This window comes from Syzygium oleosum, unplaced genomic scaffold (genome assembly GCF_021117445.2).
Source record: "Syzygium oleosum isolate NSW1041296 unplaced genomic scaffold, Sole_v2.1 Sole_v2.06, whole genome shotgun sequence".
NCBI lineage: Eukaryota > Viridiplantae > Streptophyta > Magnoliopsida > Myrtales > Myrtaceae > Syzygium > Syzygium oleosum.
Genome location: NW_026607490.1, coordinates 1706515 through 1725245, shown reverse-complemented (window position 1 = coordinate 1725245; position 18731 = coordinate 1706515). Strand labels below are relative to the sequence as shown.

At 39.4% G+C, this 18731-nt stretch overlaps 3 protein-coding genes across 4 annotated transcripts; all 3 read right to left on the bottom strand.

Annotated features, from left to right (window-relative positions):
* Window positions 1-441: 441 nt before the first annotated feature.
* LOC115688757 (U-box domain-containing protein 25-like) lies at window positions 442-2230 on the bottom strand. The gene has a single exon (XM_030614668.2). It carries the CDS (start codon window positions 1862-1864, stop codon window positions 668-670), a length of 1197 nt encoding a protein of 398 aa, XP_030470528.1. The 5' UTR covers window positions 1865-2230; the 3' UTR covers window positions 442-667.
* Window positions 2231-7563: 5333 nt separating this feature from the next.
* LOC115688802 (cation/H(+) antiporter 15) lies at window positions 7564-11399 on the bottom strand. Its single transcript, XM_030614727.2, has 3 exons — window positions 10797-11399; window positions 9361-10356; window positions 7564-9251 (listed from the first exon to the last, which is right to left on the bottom strand). The coding sequence occupies exons 1-3, from the start codon at window positions 11001-11003 to the stop codon at window positions 7965-7967; spliced, it is 2490 nt and encodes an 829-aa protein (XP_030470587.2). The 5' UTR covers window positions 11004-11399; the 3' UTR covers window positions 7564-7964.
* A 407-nt stretch (window positions 11400-11806) lies between these two features.
* On the bottom strand, window positions 11807-16927 carry LOC115688752 (histone deacetylase 14, chloroplastic). 2 transcript variants are annotated; one of them, XM_030614664.2, is made up of 9 exons: window positions 16836-16927; window positions 16471-16682; window positions 15814-15888; window positions 15338-15439; window positions 14360-14431; window positions 13324-13380; window positions 12908-13159; window positions 12397-12578; window positions 11807-12283 (listed from the first exon to the last, which is right to left on the bottom strand). In XM_030614664.2, the coding sequence occupies exons 1-9, from the start codon at window positions 16873-16875 to the stop codon at window positions 11983-11985; spliced, it is 1293 nt and encodes a 430-aa protein (XP_030470524.2). In that variant the 5' UTR covers window positions 16876-16927; the 3' UTR covers window positions 11807-11982. The 2 variants fall into 2 exon arrangements, with proteins under 2 accessions (XP_030470524.2, XP_056168803.1); XM_056312828.1 differs by having other exon boundaries at window positions 16866-16911.
* Between the last annotated feature and the right edge of the window lie 1804 nt (window positions 16928-18731).

Below are 18731 nucleotides of genomic sequence, written 5' to 3'. Positions count from 1 at the left end.
ATTAGGAGATTGCTGAATGAGCTTAGCTACAGAGGAGGTTCATGAAAAAGCACTCCTTACTTCTCCCTTTTCTCTTCTGTGCCTATACACTTGCTGGATTTTTCATAATGCAAAGTGACTTAGCGTTCTCTGAAAATCTTGAGCATAGGACATTAAGGAACTGAGGTTATTCTCTTTCTTCTTCTTCTTCTGGCTTGGCCTTGTTTGGCCATCCTCTGACTAAATGATATCTAAATGTGGAGACACCTTAGTCTCTCTTATACTAGAAATGACTGAGCCTGATCAGCTATCCCTGAAATTTCACACCTGTTTCCAATAGGAGCTTCAGCTAGTCCTGTTGATTTTCTGAATAGTTCCTACAAAGACCCAACTTTTTGCAAGTCCAACGTTGCATCCAGAATATAATGAAAAACAGTTGTTTTCTTTGAAATCTTATTGGAGTTGATGAGACATAATTGATATTTAAATAGGGGATGATGTTACATGAAATATAGACAATACCAGTAAGGGGAGTGGGTAATGGCAAATCATAATCAAGATCCATATAGGCATCAAATCAGACATCCCAATCAAGTCCCAGTATACAACTACTCATGCTTTGATTCCCCTTTTTTTTTTCTGTGGTATATATGTTTTGTTTTGCTTTAATTTTTTTTTTCTCCCAGGACTAAATAGATGATCCAAGCATTTTCAGCAGCGTCCTGGCCTTTGTCTTGGTCCTACCACTACACTGGCTTTGTAGAAGAAACAGCAGCTGTGTCAAAACTCCTGCACCGATTGCCTCTTCTCGTGCCAATGATGAATCGCGACATATGATCATAAGCGAATTGACCGCGCTCTCGCTCCCTTCATGACTTGATGCTCCAAAGACCATCCTGACAAGAGAGGATACACCGTTTGGGTTATTGAGAAATGCCTGTTTCGCCGGGCCATTCCCTTGAAGCAGCCGCTCTATCGTGGACACCGCTAGTGGTGAGAAGCATCTTTCGCGTCTCTCATTTTCAGCGGACAGAGTTGAAATGTGGGCGACCAGTCCATCCACCGCACCTTCTCTCACCAGATTCCACCCATTCGACTGTAGGGAACATAACGACCATATCGCCCTGACCGCCGCCTCGGAAACCTTGGAGTTTTCGGGAAGGAGGAGAATTATTTGACCAAGGAAATTTCGGTTTTGGCCGAGAACAGCACAGAGATCTTCCATTTCTGAAGATGATGAGATTGTATCAACAAGTTGGCAAATGCTGAGCTTGATACTATTTGTGCCTTGTTTGAACAAATTCACCAATGATGCTTGTTTAGAGTCTTCCTTGAGTATGTCCAGTGACTTCACTCCTCCATTTGCCAGCAATTGCAGGGTACAAGCCAGTGCTTGTTCTAGGAACTCTACATGATCAAGAGAGAGTTCAGATTCCACTTTCCCAAGAATCAGTTCCAACAACAAAGGCATGAAACCGAGCTGAAGAAACAAACTACACCTCGACGTCGATTCCTCACATAGAACACTGATTTTCTCTAGAGCTTGGAGCTTACTGACCATGCTCACTTCCTGGGATTCAAGGGTACTCTTCAGTGTGGCCACCAGGGAGTGATCAGGATCGACTGTCTCGAGACCGGGATTGAACTGGTGGCGGGTCTCTAGCCACCGATCTATCAGATGGCGGAGCGTGTGGTTGGGGACGAAGGACGAGTCGTGGAGCTTCTGCATTGTGACGGGGCAGGTGAGGTTGCCGGCCGCCAGCCATTTCTCAATGCTGGGTCTGTCATAGGTCTGGCCAGTGCAAAGGGTGACTGGATCTGTTAACAAGTCCAGGCTTATCGGGCATCTGAACAAGTGGGGTATGCCCATTTCAGTCTTCTTCATTAGGATCAAGATCAACCCCAATCAAAACCAAGAAACACGAATGATGATATTGGTGACGTGAAGCTGCAACTCTGCACTAGCGATGGAGAGCAAGATAGGCGAAGACTGGGAGGCGGAAAGTTAAGAACCTAGTTGGAGGAATCAGATGAGAAAACCAGCATCAAGACACGAGATTAGAAAAGAGAGCTAGGGAGAGGAGATGTGGCCAAAAGATGGGTCTTATCCTTGGTGAAAAGGGCAAGAGACTGCCACTACAAATATGGAATAATATATGGAGATGGTCCCCCCTCAACTTTCTCTCTCTCTCTCTCACTCTCTCAGCCTGCAATATATTCATCAAACTGGTCAAACTGACCCACTACAGAGCCAAGAGTGGGCGTTTTCGTCGAACTTTTTATTCTACACAAGTAGGTTGGTTTGATATGTGTGTCCGTGCGTGCGTGCGAGAGGGAGAAGTGTAAATCACTCCGACGTCCTTCGTATGTTGACCAAATTGCTGGGGGAACTTATTGCTTTGAAAAGCTACACCAGTCGAAATCTTTTCCTGTCACCAGTTAATAAGATATGATATTAGTGCATTTATTGTGGTGCAACGCATACCGCATATCTAAATAGCTTCATGTTTTTGTCGACACATAGAGAGTCTCTGTCAAACGAAATTTGAATGAACCAAAATGAATAAAGTTACCAGGCGAACAAGGGCATCTATATATGAGAGATACGAGACTTCTTTTTATTTTTTGGCGTAGCAGGTCAGGTAGTGTCTAGATTAGTTCATGCGCACTCTTAAAAAATTAGAATTGGCTTGACCTATCGTACTAATTTGCACTTTTTCTTTAAGGGTAAACACAGTCAGATCGTGAGTAACTAGATTAAAACAGATAGAATGATTCGATGACAAAACTAATTATGATGCAAAAATTAGGGACCACTTCTATGAGGACTTGGAGAGATACAAGTGAAGAAAGGTTTGAAATTACTTCCATAGGACCACTCAAAATTAAGCTAAGCTTGAGGTACACGGTGATGGCAAAGGGCCTACAACATCACGTCATTAAATAAAATATCTACAGACGGGTCCCTGATCTTCCCACGAAAGAACAACATAATAAAACAAAGAAGCGCCCCAAGACTATAAAACAACCCATGTTTTCAGGGAAGACTTTCAATCTCCACTTATAATATGGAGCCCCATTTATATATACCACAAGTAAAGTTGGAGCCAGACCAAAATAATCAAATTCATAAATAAAAACGAAAAAGAAGAAGAAGAAAAGACATGTAATCTAATGGTAGATACTCTTGATCTTGGAATGATGACAATGACCTCTCCTCTTCACATGAGGCATAACTTTCAACACATGTGCTTTCAAGTTTCTAGAAATTGAGAGCTACCCTCCACACTACATGCCTAAAGTTTTTTGACCCATTCAGTTCAAAGTTACTCTCTTCTTTTTTAATCTTCACCGGATTAATATTACGAAAAACCCCAAACTGATACATTTATGATAATTTTATCTTAAACTAATTTTTAAACCACCAAAACCTCAAAAATGATACATCGATGATAAATATAGGCCAAACTAATTTTTTGACCACAAAAAATCCTAAACCGGTACACTTGTGACAAATTTACCCTACGTTAGTTTCCGTTAAATTGAATTAATATTACAAAAAATCACAAACCCGTACACCTATGACATACGGAGAGTAAAATCCCCAAACTGATATACCCATCAACTACCGCGTGTCATCCAATTCAGCAATTTGACTGTAAAATTTAACGGAAACTAACATAAGGTAAATTTATCACAGGTGTACTAGTTTGGGGGTTTTTCATGATATTAACCATTTAATAAATTCTATATATATTAAAGTGATTGGATGGAAAACATTAATGGGGTGATTTGGCCGCTTTGAGGTTTTTTCATGGATCTTTTACTTTGAATTTCAAAGTTAGTAACTTAGTCGTAGCCATGAGTGCTAATATAATTCACGTTTCTTTTTCACATGCAAAGATTGAACCGGAAGCACAATGACCGCCAAAATTGATTTTTTCATTGGTAACTTTAGGAGTCGTGAAAATTTGTTAAAAAAGATTAAAAACCATTTTACTTTCTCAATTAAAAGAAATTTTTAAATGTCGTTCGACAAACTCAGTTCTTAGTAGTTTTACTTTTATCTCCTTGACTATGATTAATTAGCAATGCCGATAAGTGAGTAGATAAATGTTATAGTATGTAAACACACTAATTATTAGCTCTATAATTCATTCAATCCACAATGCTTAAATAATTTATTTGAATAAGTGTACTTAATTAGTAATTAATACAAGTAACCTAGAAATGTTGACATGGTCATTGCAAATTTAATATGTAGGCTTTATAAAAATTTACTAATCTTAACATCCATGAAATAAAATTCCACTATATATAACAAAAGTTTCATATATGATTTTTATGTATAGTAATTTTTTAATATCACATGATTTTTTGTTCTTCTTTTTGGTGAGTAAGCAAAATTCTTTTTGCTGTGGAAAATTTACCAGAATTAGCAAAATTTCATTATCTCATCTCTTTTACGGTTTATAAGTTTTATGAGTAGATGAATACTTTAAACCTCCATTCGACCTTATATTACTAAATGTTTCGACTTTCACAAATTAGGGTCCCCATTGCAAATTTCTCTTAAAGCATGATTCGAGCAGTACGATTGTGTTGCTTATAAAAGAATACGACTTTTCTTTTTGATATGCTCATAGAAAAAGCCTATTGATAATTTTTAATCAAGACAAAAAGCAGTGAGATGTGAGTTTTCTATTACAAGTTTGATTTGTATTGCTTTTTTCTTTCTTTAGGCTCCCAATTTCTTTGTCCCAATTTAAGGAAAAAGATGCCATGCAATAGAGTACTTACCTGTACATGCACTTCAGAAAAATTGAAAGCGATAGAGAGAGGGCACGCCAAGAAATACCAAAGAGACAAAACAAAAGACGAAAGGAGGCCACTAACATCCATCAGAAAACCTTACTAAATTAGAGTTTAGCGGCGAACAAAAGTTTGACCTTTGAACACTAAGTTGTCTTCAATTGGAGTTAGGTAATCATGATATCGATTAAAGTTTTTTGTGATATAACTTATTGGTCAATTGAGCCCAGGGAAGAAGGAAAATAAAAAATCAAACTTTGCTGTCGACCTTTGCGAATATTGGCCGGGCAATTTGCGTACGGCATTTTATTTTTAATACCTGCCATTCACTATATAATAGCACAAAATACAAAATTGTCAAATTACCCTTTTGATTAAAATGGAAAAAGATAGATTTAATTTGAAGTATGGTAGAGGATTGAGGACAAACTTTCATTAAATTATTTTTATTTTTTCAACTTGTTGGTCGTGCTGATGGCTACGTGTTAATTTGTGGTCTCTGATAATGACCACGGACATATGATTTCCCCAATTAATTTAGTCGAACTATATGTTGGACCATATATAGATAGTTAATTTTCAAGCCTCCCAAGTCCCTTTTCACGTGCAATTGCTGTTGCTAGAAGAAACCCGAGCCAAAATATAGTATGAGTCAAAGAAAAACACTCCATCATTTCGACGAAAATTGGTCGGAAGCAGGAGAAAATTTTCGCTATCAAGACTTTGAATCCACTCCATATTTGTTGCCAAAAAAAAAAAAATACAACTCTAGTTGATAATCTAGTTTGGTCGAATCGAGTCATGCCAAGCTATACTAAGTATTTCTTCGAGTTTTTTTTTTTAATGTAGTATTTCTTCGAGTTTAGATCCGTAGAATTTTGGCTTTTCAATTTAGCAACTTGCTTTAATATAACGCCTTTTTCGAGAACTGTCTTATTATTTACATAATTAGATAATGCTTTTAGCATTCTGCTTGTTGCGGAAATGAAATATATCATGAGAAAACTCAATGTAGTAGAAATCGCAAATTAATTTGTTGCTTAGAAGCTATGTTAAAAGCACTTTTCAATAAAACCCAAGTTGATTACATCGAAACGGGCCCATCTTATGGGGTCACTAATAATTGAAACTTTTTCGGTCAGTCCTTTTCATTGCAAAAAGTGAAAAAAACTCCAACCATTGGTGTTTTTATGCACGGTAATCAAAATCATGTTTTCATATCATATGTGGGCATAAGTGACACCTCCGTCATAATTTCCTTTGGTCAAAGAGTGGGACAATTTGAGTTATAAAATATAGTAGGTATAATAGGTAATAAGAGCCATGTCATGACTCATGAAGCATGTAACTCTCTTTACCATTTCATGCTCGAATCTATACTTTGATTGGTCAATCTGGCTTATTCAATTAGCACCTTACTTCATGTGCGGCTTGGTTTGATCCTCCAAGATGAGCTAATTAGCCAAAAAATTAATAAATTAATAAGATGAACTACTCAGGTCTAACCAAACGAGCGGACCGAGAAGACTAAGTCCCGTCGATATTTATTAAACCTGGCACATCTTTTTTAAGGCTACCATAGGTCTTCAAAAGCAAGAAGGTCACAACATCATTTGTTTGAAAGAACATAGATCATTGTTCAGTGAAATGTCAAATGAATGACCCAAATAATTTCTTCAACTGTTTATGAATCTCAAATATATGATTATCATATTATGGAAACTTATATTTTATGGAAACTTGTATTTTTAGGTAATTCAGGTAATGACCCACAAATGTCACTAAGAAGGAGGAATCTTACATGAAATGACAAAGTGGGGGTAGGCCTCAGGATAAGGCTGACCATCTAGATTAATATGGAATATTGCTAGTTTTTTTTATTTCATTTTGAATAATTTTTTTATTATGGGTTTAATTTTATCCACCCTCAGCTGTGAAAAAATAAATAAATAATTTCCTGAGACATTCTAGAAGATTGAGCTGGACAAAACAAAAACAAAGTCTGGACAATTTTAACTTATCCATTCACCTCTTGGAAGACATCACCTTCACCATTCCACCGGTCAAAGAAGCAAAAGACTAGCCGCCAACAGCACATGAAGTTCACAACAAGTTGCAGAAAAGTATGACCTTTTCTTCCCAATTTTTGACAAATTATCAAAAGGGTTTCGGACAAGATGTGCTCTGATTGCGCATTTTCGGAAGAAAATACACAATTCATAATCTTGTTATTTCTGTTCTGGAACGTTTGGCATAACAACTGAATGTGCTCTCTTTGCAGGCCTAAGTTTTCTTCTTCGCTTCCTTATGGATCCTTTCATGCAAGCTTCATTTTTTTTTTTCCCTCTCTTGCAACGCTTTCTGTGAGCGCCAGAATGCGAGCCTTCGAAGCTTCAAACAATCCTCAAGCCGTGTCGGGTTGTATAAAATAAAAGAACGCGACCGTCCATTTCCAGTGGGTTTATCTGAATTTGACCTGCCATTTCCGATCAAACTGAGCCTCAGATTGATTAAACCTATCAGTACAAGTACATTACGACGACGAAGATCGGTCCAAGATTATGGACATGCACATGCTTGATATGTGATCCAAAGTAATATTTTCCCCTAGCTGTATATGATCTGCTGCTCCAAGCATCGCTGTAATGTAATAGACATATCTCTGTTCTTTGATACGGACTAGCTTGTTCAAATAAGTCATGCTTCATGAACTAGTTGTTCCTAGGAAGACTTAAGATGTCCTTTCTATTCTGATACCAGATTAGAGAGGAATTATGGAAAAAATTAAGGATACCAAAACAACATATTTCAGTTACCTAGATCTAGTAAATGAACAGAACACGGATACATTCTGTTCACTGACTTTGCAATGCATCAAGCCTGATGAAATACAGTCCTTTCTCTTTTTCACCACCAATATCCTGTATACATATCAATTTGATGGCGGTATTGCAGTCATTAAAATCTACAACTACATGCCCGGTTAGTCGCAAAAAACAAGAACGAAAACTAAATTTTGTCCGTCCTTCTTCCCGTGCTCAGTGGTCACACTGGCTGTATATTGTCCTTATACAGGTAAAGCTGTTGTGTCCGGAGTTTTCTTTCCCTATTCGATGTTGGTTTATGGTCCCCTTTAGGATCCTGAGCTGTCCCAAGATACTGCACCCTGAATTTCAAGGGCTATAACCACGTGGTTGTGGTGATGGCCGCCGATTCATATTGCCAAATCGAAGGTCATTTGAATCCCCAGGGCTGTCTGGTGTTCCGACGCCTTCTCCCTGTGGTCCTAGACCGACATACTGTTGCACTACAAGCACCGACACGGTCGCTGCAAAATCTGATGATGCTAACAAATCCCCAATTGCTCCAAGTTCGGGGCACTCGCTCCAGTCTGTGAGCCCTGCTGTGAGCGGCGATATCATTCCTTGCCCTCTCCCCACTATGAAAAGATCATGTGAACTATCAATCGACCGTATTGCCGCGACTGTCTCCTCCCCATTGTTCACTAGCTTCTCAATGTAAACAACTGACTCGTCGTTAGCATTCCTCATCCTGAACTCGTTTACATACTCTTCATCGAGCTGCCTATCCCTGTCAGTGTCTGTCACAACCGATAATATCCTGGAGTCACCCGATTCGTTGGTGGACCCAGCTGCTGTGTCGATCGCCTCCTCACCTGGCACGAACCTCATCACAGTGAGGTTGATTCCAGGATGTTCGCACATCCTCCATCCATACGCCAATGCCTCACGATCATCAGGTCCCCCAAAGAACAAGACTGCAACATGATGAGCTACTTGGTTCGCTGCCAAGCGGGTAGATCCATTTAGGCCTCTGTCTACAAGAATCCCGACGGAGCATGGGCTGTTTGCCAGCACGTTTTGGTTGATCATTCTGAAAGCGGGGTTGGTGGCTTCCATCCCTCCATCGACCGTTTGCTGCTTGTGGAAAGGGATGATGATAAAAGCCGCGCGCTTATCCTCTGCCAAGTTGCAGATGTCCTCGTGCATCGTGGAGTACGGCGATATGGCTGTGAGGGGCTGGACAGTTACAAAACCGGCATGTTGTTCATAGTTTTCAAAGGCATTGATGATGTGGTCAGACTGAGCCTGTGTACGGTTCAGGGCCGGTCGACCTGATTTCCGAGTATTGTGGACAATGAGCATGGCAGATGCACGCCCAGTGAGCTCAACTAGGTGGAGCACATAGACACAGATCGGAGATTTTTTGGTGGGGTTGGAAGCCTCCAGGAGGTTAATGATTGTTGGCACGTTTCGAGGTGTGTGGACGCATACAAGCACTCGAAACTCCGCATCAGGCTTTGACCTTTGAATAGTTCGACGCTTGTAGGGTATGAATCTCCTGGCTGGCCTGTAAATTATCGTGATGGCGGGTGTGATGATTGCGGTGACAACTACGGCTACAATCACCATGGCTGCAAATGATTTGTCATCCAAAACCTGCAAAATTCAAAGTTTCATTTCATCTTCACAGTCCAATGGCTTGCGCAAATAGATGAGAGCACCCCAAAGCTGAATCTTATGCAAGGAATGTCAGTCATGTTCATACCTTTTGGTCCTTGCCAACATTAAGAATGATCATTTCGACTAGGCCCTTGGTGTTCATGAGCAAACCGAGTGTAATTCCCTCTCGGACCGGCATCTGGTAAAATATGGAAACTATGAGAGTCCCAACAATCTTGCCTACGCCGGAAAGAAGAATGATGAGCCCTAGAAACCCCCAGCTTCTCGCCCCTGCAATCTTCCCTACATCTGTCCTAAGCCCACTGATTGCAAAGTATAGAGGAAGCAGAAGCCCCGAAACAAAGTCCTCAAGCTTTTCAATCAGAGTAACTCCTAGTGGCCCATTTGGAATGATCAGTCCAAAGAGGAATGCTCCGAAGACAGAATGCGTTCCTATGGCGTCTGTAATGAAGCCTGATATCATTACCCCAGTGAGAATCAGGCATATGTAGAACTCACTGTAGGTTTCTCCCTCTGGGGTCCGCCGAATCATCCATGCAATTGCAGGTCGCACTACGTAAATGCACACGAGGATGAAAGCAATGCTCGATAGCACTACCCATAGGGATGCAAGGGAAGTACTCTGATTTTCCGCCAATGCGATGGCCAAAGCTAGGAGTATCCAAGCGCACATATCATTAATAAGAGCAGACGACATCGCAATCCGTCCTAATTCCGTATTAATTAGTTTGAGCTCGGCAAGTATCCGAGCAAGTACTGGAAATGCAGTCACTGAGAGAGCTACCCCAAGGAACAGGATATAAGTGCCTTGGGACATGCCTTCTTTCTTTGTGTCCAACAGGAAGGAGAAGCCGACTCCGAATATGAACGGCAGGATCATGCCCGCGACGGCGATTGCTAAAGACTTCCTCCCCGTGCGCTTGATCACTGAAATGTCCATCTCAACTCCGACCAAAAAGAGGAAGTAGAGCAGCCCCACATTTGCCATCGTCTCGAGCACCATGACGCTTCTAAGTGGGAAGATCGTATCCGCGAACACCTTGCTCCTGCCGAGGACTGATGGCCCTAGCAGTATCCCTCCCTGTTTCAGAAGATCAGATCTAATTAAATGTGGTTATTAGCACAAGTTTGAAGTCCACGACGAAGGAGAAATTTATGTGCACACAGGAACTTTTGCAGCACCATATTTTTCATTTTGCCTCTCTTTAATTAATGCAGTGGCTTGATTCATCTATGTTTTGATAACAAACAGGATTTAGGCGATTCTTCTGCCGCACTAACCTGGAATTTATTGATGGAAAGATGACCAGCAAATGCAATTGATCGGTTGAATGATGATAATACGATACACACAAAAAGCAGAACCCAGAATTGGTCATTCAATCATATCCACATTGATACAAGGAAAGAAAAACACAGGTTCATGAAGTTGTCGCACATTGAAATTAATGGACAGAAATTGAACTGCATTTCTTTCCTTTTCTGCCAAAGGTGACATTAAGGTGCCATAGACCAACTTACCACGATCTCGGAAATAACTCGCGGTTGGTGGAAAGGTTTGAGTATGTACACCATAATGCGTGTGACGACGACGACCAAGGTCAATTGCAAGATGAAGAGGGGCAGGGAATAATCCAGGGGGTTGTCGCCTTGCCATATGCCGTTCGTCGTGATCATAGTCGGCGCGTAACAGACGATCGAGTCTTCTGATTGGTTTGCCTCCGCCATTGCTTGCTTGCTTTATCTTCCTATTCCCTCTGTTGCTCTTCCAACAAGACTGCCACCACCTAAATACCACCTGTTACTTCGACGACAAATGAGTCAAAACAAGATGTTCATGGCAAATTTTGAAGAGCAAGATACAAGTTTCATCATCATCATCATTGGGTGGATTTTCTTGTTCTTTTCCGTTTTGGGTTCCTCATGTGAAGAGATTCAGATTGCAGCTTGAGAGAGAGAGAGAGAGAGAGAGAGAGAGAGAGAGAGGCAGGTAATTCGTTAACATTCCTTGGTTAAGCGACCTATTGGGGTGCTCTGTGTTTGTGTTTGTGGTTATTGTAGTTGTGGATTGTGAAGATGCCTCTTTTTAAGGTCAAGGGCACACCACAATTCATCACCTGATAGTATTGAATCTCCGATGCTGTTGGTTAATAGTATCTTAGAGATGATAGTCATTATTTCTTCGCAACTACATTTATTTCAGACACAATTTTCGTTTCTAGTACATGTTGCAAACGCCAGTTCTAACAAAATTGGTTCAATTAGTTCAATTAGAGTCCTCAGGTAGCGAACCGACTGACTACCCTTCCATAAAGATGGGACAGTGATTTGTTAGTCTGTTCAAATAGGGAAGGCCGTTTACGATCTAGCCAATTAAGACATGGATGGTGGACATAGACGCTCCGATTAAGCAACGAGTTACCCATCTGAGTCACGAAAATCGCTTAAATTTGTGATTTATGAACAGAAACTGATTCGAAAATTTAAATATTTGGCGCAGCATTCACTTTATCATACACGTGTGACATGTGTGTATCAAATCTATTCATGTATAATTTTCCCTTTAGATGAAAAAATCCATATGGCAGGGTCCCAATACAACAAAAGGGAGACTGCCAAGTTGGTTTAGCCAGACATCTGTTCTACAAACCATACAGAGTGCCAATAGAAGGCGATGGGAAACACTTCATCTAATCCTTGGGATTATTCACAATGAATGCAATTGTTTGACTCTCTGTATTGCTTGCTTCACCTTGGCCAAGGGTTCCTCATACAATATCGCGGGATCATCGAACTTTGATGCCAGACTCGGCTCCCCGAGGAAAGCCCGGAAAGAGTCTGCTACGGAATAGGAGAGTGAATGGAGGTTGTATCCTCCTTCCAGAAAGAAGACACAGCGTCCCCCGCAAAGTTCTTTCGCAAGTTGCTTGATGTTGGAGGCAAGTGCGTAATATGTTCCTGTAGTGAACTGCAAACTTGCTAGTGGATCCAACACATGAGCATCATACCTTCAGTTACAAGACAGGCAAAGACGATGTCAGACGGGTACTGGAACACAGAATAAATGCACACAATTTCAAGTTCTCCTCAGTAGTATATGTAAAGGAAATGGCTCCCTCACCCGGCTGAGACGAGGATGATGTCTGGATTGAACCTTTGTGCACATGGGGCAATGACTTCATCAAACACAGTCCTCATAGCAATGTCTCCAGAGCCTCCAGGTAGTGGCAGATTAAGGGTTGTGCCTTCACCATCTGCGACACCTATCTCGTCAATTTTACCCGTACCTGGATAGCTTCCGTCCTGCATAACCGCATGTAGTAAAGTGCAGAGCCTTACATTTACATTCCCTCAAGAGATAAGTTAAGCTTAAGAAAAATTATCAGCTTAAAAATAAAATAAGCTCACTAACTGCTGAGCAAGCACAAAGTTTGGTATACTTCTCTTTAAGTGAACTTGCAATCAAATTAGTTTAAATAAGCTAACGGAACTCTGGGAGAAAAAGGGAAACTCTCTTTGAAACTCAAAAAGCAGAAGTGTTTTCTTAACTGCCCTCATCTTGTCAATTTTAACTCAAAGATCGAAGAGTTCAAGATACTAGAAATCTAGACAAAGATTCATGGCAATCTTACTTGGTGTGTCGAAAGAAAGAATATGTCTGGATCATCATAGAAAGCATCGCTGGTCCCATTTCCATGATGAACATCAAAATCAATAATGAAGATGCGCTTCAATCCATGTACACGTTGAGCATAGCGAGCTGCTATAGCTATGTTTCCAAAAACGCAGAAACCCATTGGTCCTTTTGGAATGGCATGGTGGCCTGGAGGTCTAATCAAAGCAAAAGCAGTTGGTGGATTCTGGGTGATGCTGGATGCGTCTACCTGGGATACATAGAGGAGTTTAGTTTGAATATTCATTTACTTCTTCCTTCCATAAAAAAAAAAGTGTATTTTACAAACAAAACCCAGCGATCACAAAAATAAAGATGGCAAACTTGGTGACATCTAAACATAAAAGAGACTAACGTGCTGGATTGGGACATCACCACTGAATCAACTAAAGCCATTCCAACTCCAGCTGCAACAAGTGACTCCTTGAATGTCTGCATTTGAAATCATCATTAGTTTAAGATAGCATTTGAAGAAGTTATCCATGCAGCTATGAGATAATTTCGAGCTTGGTATGAATAAATCTATCTGTGACATTTTTACTAGATGAGATGGGATTATACTTTCGTAAGATTAAGGATATCACTCTAGGTTGCGTGCATTTTATCACTATATATCAGCTGAGATACTCTCGCCAAGACAGGATGGTTAGCAGAAAAGCTGCAGGACGGACTTCTACAGGACACTTCCAGATTCCTTTCTTGTTAAAAATTAACAAGAAGGGACACAGCTTATGAACATATTGACATTGACTGTTAAAGAGAAATGATCTCTCATGACATTCTTCATTAAAAGGACGGCTTTTTATTTAACAAAATTGACATTTTCATGGCCATTGCTGGTCATACTTCTTAAAAACCATCCTATAGACAGGTTAGCAGCCCCTCATGCTCTTAACACAACATGCTCCTAAACAATGAAGTACTCTGGCTGACTTATTTTTGCAGTTCAACAATCGACATAATCGGTTTGACATGATCTAATCTATATAAACAGTGAGATATATTCCTCTAGTCTGCAACTGTAGATAGCTGGAATACTTCATACCTTCAACACATTCTGAGAGACTGTAAGATTGCCCATCAAAGCTTTCAAATATGTATTTTAAATTTTTCTAGAAAAATCTTTCAAAGGAGAAGATTATACATAGTAATCAATCAAAAATATAATATAGCTTGAAAGAGAAATTGCATTTTAAGGAAAAAAATTTCTATGCACTTGCTACCTTCTCGTCATAGGAATTCTACATTTGATGTACTTCAAAGCAATATCTTACATGACCAGAGCATATCATAGCAGAGGTAGAAACTAATTTGTAACACGTGGCTTTCCATTACAGTTGAACGAACGTAATAAAACTGAAGCGTCTAACAATATGAACTCTTCATGATTTGACATATTATCCAAACTTACAGTAGCAGTGGCATAAGTTGGTCCAGAGCCTTCAATATAAATGATGCCCTTATCTGAAGCCTTGTCCATGGCCTATAAAATATAAGAGTTCATCAAACCTCAATCTTTTGGACATGCTACCAAAGAAATTGTACAGCCAAAAAGTCTTTAGCGATTTTAAGCAAATTTCTCCAAGAACATAGAGGAACACAAAAATACAAGCAGCAAATGCATTTTACACTAACTGTCTGAGGTGTCTAATGAAACATAAGTACCAAAAATGGGAATCTCAATTCAGCAATTTAGGTAGTCTAACCTTGGAAGCCTAAGAGCTCAACAGAAAACTAAAATTTTGCTGGTGACTGGTCCCACTCAGATGGATGTGAGCATCAGCTTGTTTGTTTGTTGTCAAACTTTTTTTATTTCATTTTTTACTTTGTAATGTAATGCCTCTTTAAATTCACCCGATTGCCTTGTGTCCAGACACCCCCAATCAATTTAACAATCAATCACTTGCCCTGTGTATAACTTTCCTCTTTCCATTTTACTAGTAGTTAGATATTGCAATTATTAATAAAACGGGGCATGACGAAGAATCAGTGCTCTCATGGCAACAAAAATCCTCAAAGAGGTTAAAGAACCCACAAATAGAGACGAAAAAGAACCTTCCTGTCAGCGCCCATATCAGGAACATCAATGAAAGACAAAATTTCTCAGGTCTCTCTCTCTCTCTCTCTCTCTCTCTCTCTCTCTCTCATGCGCGCGCACACACACACATGCCCATAATTTAAATAGCTCAACAACCATCCATACATGCTTTAATGGATTTCTATGCCTGTCAAACTACACGGAACAAAAAAGCAAAACTCTTTCACCAAAGGCCAAGTTCTCTTTGATGCCAAGAACTAACATTACTGCTGGTGAGTGTCATAATGAAAGACAAAAAGCAAAGTGTAAGCCAGATAAAACTTATAGAGGTGACTTGGTGAGTTAAGGTACCTTCTCAAGACCCAATACATAAGCTCTTGTGTGAACATGCAATAGATCATCCACAGAAGCAGGCTTAACAGTTGGAAGTTCAACAATGTCATCACTGCGAACCTGTAAGAAAAATCATTACTATTTAGTGCCTAGTGGCTTTAAAGGTTATTGGATAGATACTAAAGCCTTTGACGGCAGCATCTGTTGGGACGTCAGGAATTAATTTTCTCACATTAATCAAAAATAGTTTTCATTGAGTTCCTGAAGAAGCAGAGATCGGATTACTAACTGCCAGGTTTCTAGCGTAATTTCAGGCACAATTGAAAATTCCGACTCATTATATTATGAATCGAACTTAAACAACATTTCTACAGTTTCTGGTGGAAGTCAATTAAGAAGTGCAGGACAACAGATGTACGAAAGAAGGCAATCTATAAATAGTAAGAATAACTAAAGCGTGATTAATGGAATCATATATAAGAGGAGTGCAATACCTTTGGAGTGAGTTCCATCTTCTCAAGAGCTGTAACAATTGCTGGGACCCTAAAATGGGATTCGGGATGCGACTCCTGCCATCGGTACACGCAGACCATCATTAGAAGATACATGAAACCACGAAGTGCAATTACAAACAGGAACAGGGGCCAATAAAAGCCGACTGGTGCAACACTCGAACCAAACACAGAAAAGGACAAGAGCAGCTCAAAACATGTTCCATCGCGAATCTCATTCCATGACAATCAATTATCATTATAATCTGAGTCCAACCACAAGTTTCTCGATGGCTCGACATTACTGCCGATATTCCGGGTGATTTACGTTAATGCGCAAATGCTGCAATACCACTGGACTAAGCAACCAACCCTTTTCAAGAATCTGATAACAGAGCCACATGAGCGATCATCTAAACTCGAACTTGCAATCTAATTAACTCGAACACCCCCGCGTCAGTTCGTCCAATTCTCAAACGCAGAATCATAATTCAGACACCAAATGAGAACGGACCAAGCCAGTAAGCACAACTAACAAGAACCGACACGATATAACAACGACATCGACATGATCCGATCACTAGACAAACAGTGACCCCTTCAAGTGTAAACCTTCAGATAAACCCAAATGAAGAATCCAAAATCCAGCCCAAGTCCAACCTGGTTGTGACCCATGGCGGGGGCCACGCCGTAAATAACACGCGCGGCGGCCGGCCGCGGAGGCTCCTCCGCCCCGCTCGAGCAACGAACCGGACCGCCGGTCACCGGCGAGCAACGTCCCCTCCGAGCACCCCCGAATTCGGAATCCAAGCGAAACCCAGCACGGTTTCGCCGGCTGCGAACACGGTTCCATCCCCGGAACGCCGCGTTCCCTGGCACGAACCAAAAGGGTGATTCCTCCGCTCATCAACCGTTCGGCGGCACCGTGAAACGTAACGCCGTGCGATCGCCATGCGGCATGCAAAGAAGGGAAACGAACGCGAGGAACAAGCGAGACGAAGACGAAGAAGAAGAAGAAGAAGAACCAGGGAGAGAGGAAGCGCGAGGGGCCGTACGAAGCTCCATGGCCAGAGGTCCGGAACGTCACTGCCACACCACACAAGCGCGCTGAGAGATTATTTATTAAATTTAATGAATTTTATGGCCAAAAAAAATATCCATTTTTCAGCTGAAAATTATTTTTTTTAAAAAAAGAGGATTTTTCCTCATTTTTTGAGTCTTGGAGTTTCTCTAATTAAATTTGCCATAGGTTACGTTTGTCATCATCTTTTTTATCTATCCTAACTATCGGTTCAACATTAAATTAAACATAATTAATATCGATCGATACCGATTTTCCATCTTATTTTGCTTCGATAGTAAGTTTAAATGCAACGTTTCACGATTGTTTTTTATATCCAAATCTTAATTTCAATTTACAAAATTTCAAAAAATGGGACATGTGCTTTGTAGGGATCTTGATTTATCTTTTCATGAAAGCTAAAATAAAAATATAAGTGCAATAAAAATAACGACCATCATCTAATAATGAAACGAGCTTAAATTTATTGCATTTTTTTCTTGTTGAACATTCCAATTTGTTGTCGTGCATTATTGTTTAGTTATTCATATGAATTCTATACCCTACCTTATTGTTGAAATATTCACTTGTTTATTGGGTTTGTATGATGTTTATATACATGCAATCCACATCTACTTCACATATTGCACTTTTTAACACTTGTATTTAATGATTAAAGTCATAAAGTAGAACTAATATAGAGGAGATCAAATTTTCTTTGAATTTAAGAACGCACTCATATATGTTAACAACATCAAGATAGGTTGAAAGATCATCACGCAATAAAAATCTTTGAAATTGTTTTGAAGATGTGGCCCTAGTCGGTAGGTTATGAATATAATGTTTAATGGCTAATACACATCACCTTAGGAAACAATGTCATTGTTGATTACATGACAAATATATGGGTCAAACGTAAAACTACATGATCTTTTAATCCGTTGTGGTCCTTTGACTTTAGCTCAATATCCAATGTAGTTCATGAACTTTTAATTCGTTTAATATGATTCTTGAACTTTTCATACATGTTCAAATTAGTCCCTAGGCTATATGAAAATATTTAATGTTGACATTAAAAATTCGTATAGCCTATTTACTAGTTTGAATATGTATCAAAAGTTCAAAGATCACACTGAACAAATTAAAAATTAGAGATCACATTGCTAATGGAATCAAAGTTCAAAGACTGTTTATGTCATTTTCCTTATTAAGGATCAAGACTACTCATGGAAAGTATTTAGTATGAAAAAAATGAAGAACAACAATTTAATTTTCAAATAATATGGCATAATTTAGTCAAGAAAAAATCTGTTGATATAATACAAAAGAAGAAATAAAATTGGATTAATACCAAAAAAAAAAAAAACTCCAAACTGGTACACCTATGATAATTTTACCCCAAACTATTTTTTTAATCACAAAAAACCCTAAACTGATACATCTGTGACAAATTTATCCCAAACTAATATTTTAACCACTAAAAATCCAAACTTGTACATTTATAACAAATTTACTCTCCATTAGTTTCCGTTAAATTGAATTAATATCACAAAAAATCACAAACTAGTACACCTGTGACAAGTGTAAAACTAAAACTGGTATCGCGTGCCATTTAACAAAGCAGTTTGAAAGTAAAATTTAACGGAAACAAATTGATGGTAAATTTATCACAAGTGTACCAGTTTGGGATTTTTTGTGGTCAAAAAATTAGTTTGGAGTAAAATTATCACAAATATATAAGTTTGGGGTTTTTCGTGATATTAACTCAAATAATTTTGACAAAAAAACAGAAAAAAAATCTTTCGAACAAGATATCATCATTGTAAAAGGAAATAACATCAAATGCATACCCTCATTTTTT

What these genes read in the sequence shown, in the direction of transcription:
- LOC115688757 (XM_030614668.2), bottom strand. Translation starts at nt 1,864, where the DNA reads ATGAAGAAGACTGAAATGGGCATACCCCACTTGTTCAGATGCCCGATA.
- LOC115688802 (XM_030614727.2), bottom strand. Translation starts at nt 11,003, where the DNA reads ATGGCGGAGGCAAACCAATCAGAAGACTCGATCGTCTGTTACGCGCCG. An exon ending in GAGTTATTTCCGAGATCGTG is followed by an intron (nt 10,357 to 10,796) that starts GTAAGTTGGTCT and finishes CTTCTGAAACAG; the next exon opens with GGAGGGATACTGCTAGGGCC. An exon ending in ATGTTGGCAAGGACCAAAAG is followed by an intron (nt 9,252 to 9,360) that starts GTATGAACATGA and finishes TGAATTTTGCAG; the next exon opens with GTTTTGGATGACAAATCATT.
- LOC115688752 (XM_030614664.2), bottom strand. Translation starts at nt 16,875, where the DNA reads ATGGAGCTTCGTACGGCCCCTCGCGCTTCCTCTCTCCCTG. An exon ending in TCGCGCTTCCTCTCTCCCTG is followed by an intron (nt 16,683 to 16,835) that starts GTTCTTCTTCTT and finishes GGTTCGTGCCAG; the next exon opens with GGAACGCGGCGTTCCGGGGA. An exon ending in CCGCCATGGGTCACAACCAG is followed by an intron (nt 15,889 to 16,470) that starts GTTGGACTTGGG and finishes TACCGATGGCAG; the next exon opens with GAGTCGCATCCCGAATCCCA.